At 40.9% G+C, this 10665-nt stretch overlaps 1 protein-coding gene across 3 annotated transcripts; it reads right to left on the reverse strand.

The window, feature by feature from the left end:
• Positions 1–64: 64 nt before the first annotated feature.
• dffb (DNA fragmentation factor, beta polypeptide (caspase-activated DNase)) lies at positions 65–8572 on the reverse strand. Of its 3 annotated transcripts, none has more exons than XM_084333698.1 (7): positions 8557–8572; positions 7851–7981; positions 6411–6596; positions 6068–6147; positions 5786–5959; positions 2311–2411; positions 65–792 (listed from the first exon to the last, which is right to left on the reverse strand). In XM_084333698.1, exons 2-7 carry the CDS (start codon positions 7870–7872, stop codon positions 588–590), a joined length of 768 nt encoding a protein of 255 aa, XP_084189824.1. In that variant the 5' UTR covers positions 7873–7981; positions 8557–8572; the 3' UTR covers positions 65–587. The 3 variants fall into 3 exon arrangements, with proteins under 3 accessions (XP_084189824.1, XP_084189822.1, XP_084189823.1); XM_084333696.1 differs by lacking the exon at positions 8557–8572 and adding an exon at positions 8400–8543 and having other exon boundaries at positions 7855–7981; XM_084333697.1 differs by lacking the exon at positions 8557–8572 and adding an exon at positions 8400–8537.
• Between the last annotated feature and the right edge of the window lie 2093 nt (positions 8573–10665).

The raw sequence follows: 10665 nt of genomic DNA on the forward strand, positions 1-10665 counted from the left end.
CTTGATTTTTTTTAAAGGGTTTGAACAATCAACTGTTGCTTTGTAAACCAAATGATTTTTTACTTTTGTATAACCAGAACCAGTGTATATCCACTGCCATTGGCACTCTGCACTTCACCAAAAAAAGCTGGTTTATTTTTCACATCAACACACTCAAAAACTAAACTGTTTTGCACATAAACACAAGTTTGTTTGACTGAGGATTCAATGTCCCAGAGGACATCACTGATGTCCATATTCAAACTAATTTACTCTTAACTGTCAAACTAAATGAAATGTGTGTGAGATTATGTGCAAAATCAATCAATCAGGTGAGGTGCCCCTTTGAAGTAGTATAATGTTTTAATGGTGTGTACAGAAATATCATTTACATTTAGTCATTTAGCTGACGCTTTTATCCAAAGCAACTTACAAGTTCTGAGTGTAGTCGGCTCAGGAGTCCTCAACTACAGTCAATTGTGTACTTTCCCCCCCAGTCTTATCAAACATATTCACAATTCTTCAGCACAAATAAAAAAGATGTTCTTGTTAAAGAAAATTAAAAAAAAAAACCTGTAATCGGAAATTCAAGATTCACATTTCTCTTATCATTTTCGTTGGCCCCGTTTGTAAATCTTGTTCTTATCGCAGAGCAAGTTGTGGGCCCCTTTCTTGTGGCACACAATGTGCACCAACTTGAGGTTTTCCCTGGTAAACAGCAGACGGTAGAAATAGTCCAGGTGGATGTCGCTGCTCCTGCGGTTCTGTAGAGCTTCCAGCAGAGCAGGGATCACTGCTCTTTTCTTCTCGATCCTGCAGGCAACACATGGCATTTGTTTCACCTCAGCCAGGGTTTGCATTCCTTATTTGTCAAATTGAGCAACAATATATCCCATCTCAAACATTACAAATATTGTGATTTGGTGATCCAAAATATAGTTACAATGATGAAAGGGCAAGTTCAGAATTTAGACCCCTAGCCCCATTTCCTTTTTGATAGTGATGTTGATCGGTAGACTCCTTTCTCAGCACAACCCATGTTGTTCTGCAGCTCTGCTTAGTTAGACACAAATTAATGAGACGTCAATGGGGCCATGCTCTAGTCTGGGTATCCAATATGAGTACATTTAAGTGTTTTTCTTTACTAACTAAGGAGGAGCTGGGTATCCAGTATGTTTAAGTGTTTTTTAACTGAGGAGCTGAGTATACAGATTGATTGATTGAAAACTTTATTAACAGATTGCAGAATGTACCGTACGGCTCAATACACACAATTGTTAAGGGTATGCAGACCAGAGAAAGACTTTCGTCTCGTTTACATCAGGGTCCCCCATTTTCAATTCATTATGACATACGCAACATACAGATATATATCATGACATTTCTGACATACATGACATGCAGGTATACAGTACTGTTAAACAGAGATCCTAACATAATATATACATACGAGGGGGAGGAAACTACATTAGGAGGGGGGGTTTGTACATTTATGGGGGCCAGTTTCGAATTGCAACCTCCCGTAGGTGCTCTTTGAGAGTGGTTTTGAAGGTGGGTAGTTTGAGTATGTAAGGGTTTTTATTAACTAAGGAGGAGCTGAGTATCCAGTATGAGTATGTTTAAGTGTTTTATTAACTAAGGAGGAGCTGAGTATCCAGTATGAGTATGTTTCAGTGTTTTTATTAACTAAGGAGCTGAGTATCCAGTATGAGTATGTTTCAGTGTTTTATTAACTAAGGAGGAGCTGAGTATCCAGTATGAGTATGTTTACGTGTTTTTATTAACTAAGGAGCTTCCAGTATGAGTATGTTTCAGTGTTTTTATTAACTAAGGAGGAGCTGAGTATCCAGTATGAGTATGTTTCAGTGTTTTTATTAACTAAGGAGGAGCCGAGTATCCAGTATGAGTATGTTTAAGTGTTTTATTAACTAAGGAGGAGCCGAGTATCCAGCATGAGTATGTTTCAGTGTTTTATTAACTAAGGAGGAGCTGAGTATCCAGCATGAGGCACAGCATGGATTGTGCTGTGAAAGTTGTTGATGTAGTCAATTGTTGAAAGAACTTACTCTTTAAGAAATGTAAACTACATTTCATAACTGGATCAAGAGATCATTAGTAATGGGGATTTAGAAGTAAGCTCACTAAGGGACCCCACCTCTCCCAGCTAGCTATATCTTTTAAATTGAGGAAGCATGCATTCTGTGATTGTTTGTTGTTCCATGTACTTTATGGTAGGTAATATGATACAACTACAGCCAAATTGACTATTACCTTTGTTCGCTCTACTCACACTTAAGTGAGCAGGTTAATATTTTAACAGTGATCACCAACCTGTGGTCCAAATTCCAGGTGCTGAAGACTATCCTGCTCTCTCGGTTGCCATAAGGATTGATGGAGTGGAGCGACTGACACACCTCCTGGTCAAACGTTCCCTGGGGCAGAGAGAGAAGGACTTAACCTCAGAGAAGGATTCTGTATGAAACTTGGTCCATTATTATTTGTATTTATATCTTCAGCAGGGATGGGCACGGTTATCCAAATATTCAAAATTATGTAGGTGTTCCGACTTTAGCTGGTTTCGTTTGTGTCAACTGTACTGATTCAGCCTACCAATTGTGAGGTTAAATTGAACAAATTGTATTTGGTTTCCTTATTTATTTGACTAATAAAATGGAAAACGGATGCAATTATGATTATTTGTTTAGTGAAGAGGATCACAGAAGCTCTTCAGGCTACATTATGAGTTTAGTTTTACCACTGATTCTCCTCTGTTGAGTGAGACCCCTTTGACCACCAATCCCTCCCCTCTCCCCGTCTGCTCGCACAAAACTGACAGCTGACCTTTGTCATGGTAAAGATGGTAGTCTAAAATGTGTCAGTTCAAGATCTGCATAAAAAAATGCAGTTTTACAAGTTTACATTTTTGCACTTGTTTTTGTAAAGAGCCTGGATGTGGTTATTGAGTAAGTGAGAAGTAGCCAGTAGTTGCTAGGCACTTTCAACAGTTTTATTTTTTTTTGCAATCATGTCACTAAAAGTTAACAAATGAATTAACCAAATTATATTTTTCTTGAGGGTTGGTTGATCTGCTGTAGTTCAGCTTCTTCCAGGTTACTAGTAGGTTACTATGGGGCTAAAAATACCCTTAACTCATTCCCCGCCATCGACGAGTATACTCGTTATAGCCCGCCAATCGTTGGACGCCAACAACGAGTATACTCGTTATTATGATCGTTTTTTCTTTTTTTAGATATTTTTTTGGTGTTTTATCGCTTTATTACTACTGGGCAGTCCAGTAGGGAGAGACAGAGGAGAAATGGGAGACAGAGTGGGGGGAAGACATTCGGGAAATAACGACGGATTCGGGAATCAAACCCGGGTCGCCCGTGTCGCGGCTGAGCGCGCTATGTGGTTCGCCACTGGGGCGCCCAATCGTTATTTCTTTTATTAGCTATTTCCATTCATAAATCATCCTGGAAGGCTGTGGTACTGTGGCAATGTGTCTGAGATCGCAAAGGTCCAATACCGCCGCCTGGTGGTATGCGGCCGATGTCGCACTTCCTTTCTGACTCTGTGTATGACTGTGTGCGCCATTGAAAATCATCCGGGCGGAGTTTTCTTGTAACGTGGATCAAGATCTTCACCCGATCGCATTGAATCGCTTTCGGGATGCCGGATTCATTATGCTGTGGGGGGTTATGGCGTGGGCCAAATGGACATACGATCTAGCAGATGGCAATCAAATAATTGGAATATTCTTTTTGGAATATCATCTGCCACAGGTAAGAGCAATTTAACGTCAATTTCAGCTTGGTTGTGCATTTTTTTCATAGCCATCGCCCTGATCAACATATGCTGTTGTACTAACGAATGCTGTTATTGACAATCAATTAATAAGAAACGACCCCCCCCCCCCTTTCATGCATGCATGATGGAACATAATATACCGATCATATGTATTTGAATTTTTAATTGTAGCGTGTATAGGGACGAAATGCCAATGGATTAAGTATAATATGCATTTCAGGCTATAATATGCGTCGCCAAGAATTACCCCAGACCACTCTAAAACGTAAGGTTATCCTATAACCCTAGTTATATGAATACAGGCTGAGCGTCTCGCTCTGCCTACTGAGATACATCACTATCTCCAGCACCTAGTGTGCTCTGGGAAACAAAAACAAATGCACCCACTTGCACGTGACCACGCCACTCCCATGAGTCCTCTATATTACGCCGGAAGTGGTCACGCCTCACCCTTCCCAGTTCGATTTCCATAAGCGGAAAACATCCAAGGGACCTCAGGGCGCTAAAGAGCGAGACGCTCAGCCAGTATTTATATAACTAGGGTTATAGGATAACCTTACGTTATATATCATCTGGCTTCGCGTCTCGCTCTGCCTACTGAGATAAAGGGCAGAGCGGACGCGTGGCCCCGACAAATGCACCCCCTGAGGGCCCGTAAGCCCCAGCCAGGGAGGAGGGGAGTCCCGTCCGCATGTAGTCTTTTACCAACAAACTTGCAGTTCCGCGTTCGGGTTCTGCGATCTGATTGGCCACTGACGTACGCTCTCTACGCCCAAACAGCGCGTTACGCTAGTTCTGCCTCTAACAGCCTGCAGCCTGCTAGCATTATCCAATTCATATTAAAGGGGAACTATCTTATAAATGGCCTTTTTGAGTGTTTAGCATTGTTTCCTAGCTATGTGAACTTATATTAATATGATCTATGTCTCAAAATTCTCATATTGGCGCATTCTTCCAATTCTCCTCTCACAATATTCACCCTCACTGAACTGAGTCATTTGAAAATGTGCGCGATATGTGATGTCAGAAAGACACCGCTGCATGTTAATGTTCAGGCGGGGCCGAGCCGCGCAGTGGTTTAGGAGCCCAGGCTCAAAACAGCTTGAGATCTTGAGGTAGAAAAATGCTGTTTTTGAGGACTTGATTAGAAATACAAAACAATGAATAAAAAAAATATATATATTACAGAGGTGTTCCATAGACTCACAGGAATTGTGTAAAAGTGCCCAAATAGTGAAAGAAATAGTAAAATAGTTCCCTTTTAATAGAAATAACGTATTGTTTTCATCTCTTTATATTAACGTGATTCCATCAACACAACATAAATGTTAAAAACACGACCTCATTATTGTCGCCTCGGCCTCACAACTCAAGACAGTTTGCATCACTTCCCACGGTTCTCGGCACTTATTCTACCGGTAGTTAGGTAGTTGTTGCCACGGTATTGGGTCTTTGGGTGAATACTTCATTGGCGGGGAAGAAGAACACCGATAGCGGTGTGTGGACCGTCCCGTGAGCCCCAGGCCACCGTCCCGCGAGCCCCAGACCACCGCCCCGCGAGCCCCAGGCCACCGTCCCGCGAGCCCCAGGCCAAAAATTATAAAAAAAAATTTAAATAAAAAAGATTTAATACGACGCATCGACGCAAAAATTCAGCGTTGACGAGTTTTTATGATCGACGTCGTCGATTATGTCGACTAATCGTTGCAGCCCTAATTCAATACATAGATTTGATTCTAGATAGCTGTTTTTAGTTACTTTTTCCAGTTGACTGCGGTATAGTTTAATAGCTCTCAAAAGAAAGAAATCACAAAAAGGTAATAGGAATTGGTGAATCGATTAATTTCAATTTAATTTGATTTATATGTTAATCAATTATTTCCCCCCACCCCTACTAAAAATATACTTTCGGTATAGAAAAATATACAAATGTTTGACTTCCAACACATTTGGACCGTGATGAGACCTGATGTCTTCTGTGACTGCCTCTCTCTTTTACCTGGCAGGTGAACCAGCCATCCTGAGTGCAGAAGCGATTCACTTCCTCTGCTGTCCTGTCAAAGTAGCAGCCGTTGTACTTGGCTGATTTCAACTGGTCCACCAGGCACTCTGCCATTTTATCGAACTCTGCCCTGAGCTTTGGTTTCTCTATGGTTTTAGCATAACCATTCACCTGAGAGTGAAGACAAGAGAAATTGGTCATACAAAGTTGTGATAATGGAAGATGGCTATATCCGGACCATTACTTTATGGAGGTAGTATTGAGCAACATGAGTTTTACCTCGTTCATGTAACTCCGTATCCTGCTCTCGCAGTTGTACTTCATATAGGCAGACTTGGTCTTGAATCGGACATCGACGCCTGAGATGAGACCACAGGGTTAAACGAATACTTGGATAATAATGTATTTTCAAAATCTGCATGGGCCCAAGCAGAGCCTATATATGGGAAACACTGTAATACAATACATTTCTAAGACCTATGAAAATCATATTTAAAACCTTTATTATTAAATTGAAGACATTTTAAGAGCCTGTGGGAACCCTGTATAACCCCAGTGACCATCAGTGAGTTGAAATGCTGCTGACTTTCCTCTCCTTCAGAGGCAACATGGGATGTCCTACCTTGGAACCATCCTTCATCCTCATCTCTCCTCTCCATCTCAGAGCTTTCGTCCAGGTGCAGGAGCAGAGACCCCAGGAGTTTACGTCTTTTAGGAGACCGCTCGTCCGAGAGCAGTTCCTTCGCTGCTTCAATTAAGCGGTCAGAGTGTCTATCTGTGTCCAGCAACCGACTTATGTCGCAGGTAACTGAAATCACAAGTGTTTCCCCCGAAAGCCATTAGGTCATTTGTGTCCGACTGAGTCTGACAAGGGATGCAGAGTCAAGTATCAGAGTTAACTGTACAACATGTACAATAAGCACTTTTGTCATTTTTATTAGTTTGGGTCATGTAATTGTGGTGGACCTGTGTTTTTAAATATATCTATCCTTGGCTGAATTGGAACCTTTAGTTATGAGCGTGGGCCAAGTATTACACTTTCTGTGCCAGCCGGACCCTAAATTGACCCTTTTCACACGTTATTGCAGCATTATTGTACAGGTGACATTAATTATGGTCCCAATCCATTTAGGTGTGCTGGGTATTGTGCATGCTGTTGCACTGGAATGGCTTTTGTTTTACCTAAATGGAACATAACCCTAATTAATGTTATTGAATACACATGTTTTACCCTGTGATGACGTGTCAAAATGGCCACTGGGTGAAGGGCCTATGGATAGGTAACAAACTTGTGTCGTGAATTTGCAGATGCTTCATCTCCCCCTCTATATCCACAATGGTGGAACAAACTTCCCACCCGTCAGGACAGCTGAAACTTCAATCAATATCTGAAGATAAAAAAAATTAAAAGTAAAATGTATAACCTTCTAACGTCTTTTACTATTATGTACCTTACCACTACTAGCTATAATGCTAATATTATATGACTATGTATGTACACTATTTGACGAACAATGGGGTGACAGTGGCTTGGGAGGTAGAGCAGTCGTCTGATAATCCGGAGGTTCCCGGTCAGATTCCCGCTCCTCCCAGGCAGCATGTCGAAGTGTCCTTGAGCAAGACACTTAACCCCTAACTGCTCCCGATGAGCAGGTTGGCACCTTGCATGGTTGCCTCTGCCATCGCCATCGGTGTGTGAATGTGTGAGTGAAATGGATAAAATGTGAGGAACAAATTGTAAAGCGCTTTGGATAAAAGCGCTATATAAATGCACCATTTAGCATTTACAATAGGCACCGACCCTTAGCTGCCAGAGATGTACCCTTCCTGTTTACTTGTTCACAATTTGTACATCGCTTTGGATAAAAGAGTCAGCTAAACTAAATTACTGACTAAATGTAAATGTATAGTCATGTGAGTATTCGTCACAAAAACGGTGTCACCATATCCCCAGAGTTTGCTAGTACAGAGTTAAACATATAACAATTTTGTTTCACCCAGAGCCATGACTATGTTACATACATTAAATTAACTGTTACACAATACAGTATGTTCTATTCACCCACATCCGCTCCACGTGTCATCTTCAGAAAGAAGCACAAGTTCAACGTTGTTTTGAAGAGTTTGGAAGTATTCTTCGGTCACCTCTGTCCCGTCCTCATATAAGCAAACATGCGAGCCATTATGGGGAATCTGGAACCAAACAGAGCAGATAATAATAAGAACTTTATTTATATAGCACCTTTCATACGGAATTGCAGCCCAAAGTGCTTCACAGCTAATTCAATTGCATACAATGAACAGAGGCATACAATTAGCATACAGTGGACAGAATAAAAGCAATGCATAAGGTGCAGACATAAGAATAGACATGTAGACTAGCCCCTTACGTGACTGCGATGTGCAAGCCAGGGGCTGGCTTTTTAATAATTAATGGTGTATTAAAAAGCCAGCCCCTGGCTTGCACATCGCAGTCACGTAAGGGGCTAACAATAGACAAGATAACTTTTGGTTTCATTATCTATTTTTGTGAAGCCAGTCAGACGTTCGTCGTGTCCAAACGGCGGCAAAAGATAAAGTAACAGGATGTCGCATAAAAGAAAACATTTACTTGTAATAACGCACAACCCTTTTCAAGCAGATGTTTCAAGGTCGCTGCTGCTATGCCATACTTTTTCGTTTCATTGACACTCCTGAGTTTCACGAGTTTATTTTTCCGTAACAGTCCAAACAAATTCATTGCTGCTGGTGCTGCTGGTGCTACTTACTTCTTCAGTGGTAATATCTAAACGTTGTAAACATTGCAAACACCGTCCACGTGTGCATATTGCCGACTACTGGGGAGATTACGAATTGCATTGTCTTGATTGATTGATTGATTGAAAAGTTTATTAACAGATTGCAGAATGGGTACAGTACAGCTCAATACATACAATTGTTAAGGGGATGCAGACCAGAGAAAGACTTTCGTCTTGTTGGTTGCCTATTTACCACTATTGTGTGGACTATATATATTGTTGGCCTCTGTCCATTTGCCACTATTGACTGAGTATTGTGTTGGCCTTATTGCCACCACTGTGTGTGGAGGCTAGCTATTATATTGTGTTGGCCTGTTGTATTTTCCACTGTGTGTGGAGTTACATATTGTGTTGGCCTTATTGCCACTTTGTGTGGATTATATTAGTGTGTATTATGGTTCCCAGTGCCAACCTCTTGGCTTTGTGTCCTATGACACTTATATTTTGCTTATGTGTTTGTTCGTGTTTATTGTTATCCCTTCCTTGCTTGTTCTCCCCTACCCCTTTCCCTTGAATATTGTTGTGGGTTCCATTCCCTTGTTTGTAATAAATACCTTCTACTTTTAAAAACGTATTGTTTATTGCCTGCTGTGACCACTGTGCTTAAAGCACTCACTGGACGGGCTGGCTTCACAACAGCCGGTCCAGCTATTTTGTTTTGTCTTATCAGTATGTGACTATTATTGATTTATACTTCAGAAGTATGGTATTTAGACTAGGTCCCCAAAATGAATGGATGTGAATGAGGAGCCTGACACTTATGGGGTGGAAATGGTGGTGTTGACGGCAATCGCTAGTGTAGCACTTTTTGTCTACTATGGGTTGATTGATTGATTGATTGAAAAGTTTATTAACAGATTGCAGAATGGGTACAGTACAGTAGAGCTCAATACATACAATTGTTAAGGGGATGCAGACCAGAGAAAGACTTTTGTCTTGTTTACATCAGGGTCCCCCATTTTCAATTCATCATAACATATATGACATACATGACATACAGATAGACAGTACTGCTACATCTATACATTTATGACATATCAGATTTGCAAATACAGTACTGTTTGTGATACAAAAAGTGTCCAGAAAAAGAGTGTATATACATTTGACGTAGAAACTGTACATTGGAGGAGGTTGGGTGGGTGGGGTGGGGTTGGTGGGTGGGGGCTGTACATTGGAGGGGGGGGGGGGGGTGGTTATGAAAGCCAGCAACAATTCAAAGTTCAAATTGAGTTCAAATTGAGGTTGGATTGTCTTTTTGGCTGAACGCTCCAGAAAGGCTACCTTGACTTAATTTCAGCTATTCACTCCATTCAACCAGTACCATTGCAAACCGTATAGCTCTCCAAGGTTCTGCATTATTACAGTGCATATTTGACCCTGCTGGAAGAGTGACAACTTGAAATTAAATGTGTTATTTGGAGATAAGACACACTAGGGCACTAAGAGCTTTCTAATGTCCATATCAAATTACCCTAGTGTTGGTCCATATAACCATATGGCTAAACCTATACTATACAGGTTGTCTGTATTATAGCTGGTTAAGGACTGTGGGTGCTTTGTTTAGCTTCTGTCCTTGATGCATTTGCAATTTAAAAGTGGTGGATGCCCTTTTTAAATAGGGGTTCTCTTTTTTATGGATATCCTGCCCCATTTTAAAGGAACACTCCAACATTTTTGTGAAATACACTTATTTGCCATCTTCACCAGAGTCGGACAAGAAGATTGATATCAATTCCATCTGTGTGGGTCAGTTTTGGAGTTGTTGGAAGTTGTATTTCTTCACTTTGGATTGATCTAGGCTGGCTGCTTCCAGTCATTGTGCTAAGCTAGCCTCTGATTGATTGATTGATTGATTGATTGATTGATTGATTGATTGATTGATTGATTGATTGATTGATTGATTGATTGCAGAATGGGTACAGTACAGCTCAATACACAATTGTTAAGGGGATGCAGACCAGAGAAAGACTTTCGTCTTGTTTACATCAGGGTCCCCCATTTTCAATTCATCATAACATATATGACATACATGACATACAGATAGATAGACAGTACTGCTACATCTATACATTTATGACA

The sequence above is a fragment of the Notolepis coatsorum genome, assembly GCF_963971535.1.
Source record: "Notolepis coatsorum genome assembly, chromosome: 17".
Classification (NCBI taxonomy): Eukaryota; Metazoa; Chordata; class Actinopteri; order Aulopiformes; family Paralepididae; genus Notolepis; species Notolepis coatsorum.

Excerpts from the sequence above, each read along its gene's own strand:
- dffb (XM_084333696.1), bottom strand. The coding sequence starts at position 8,528 with ATGAATTTGTTTGGACTGTTACGGAAAAATAAACTCGTGAAACTCAGG. Across the intron at positions 6,597-7,854 it reads AGATGACACGTGGAGCGGAT|TTACCTGCGACATAAGTCGG; the intron begins GTGGGTGAATAG and ends TTGTGATTTCAG. Across the intron at positions 5,960-6,067 it reads TACGGAGTTACATGAACGAG|GTGAATGGTTATGCTAAAAC; the intron begins GTAAAACTCATG and ends CTTCACTCTCAG.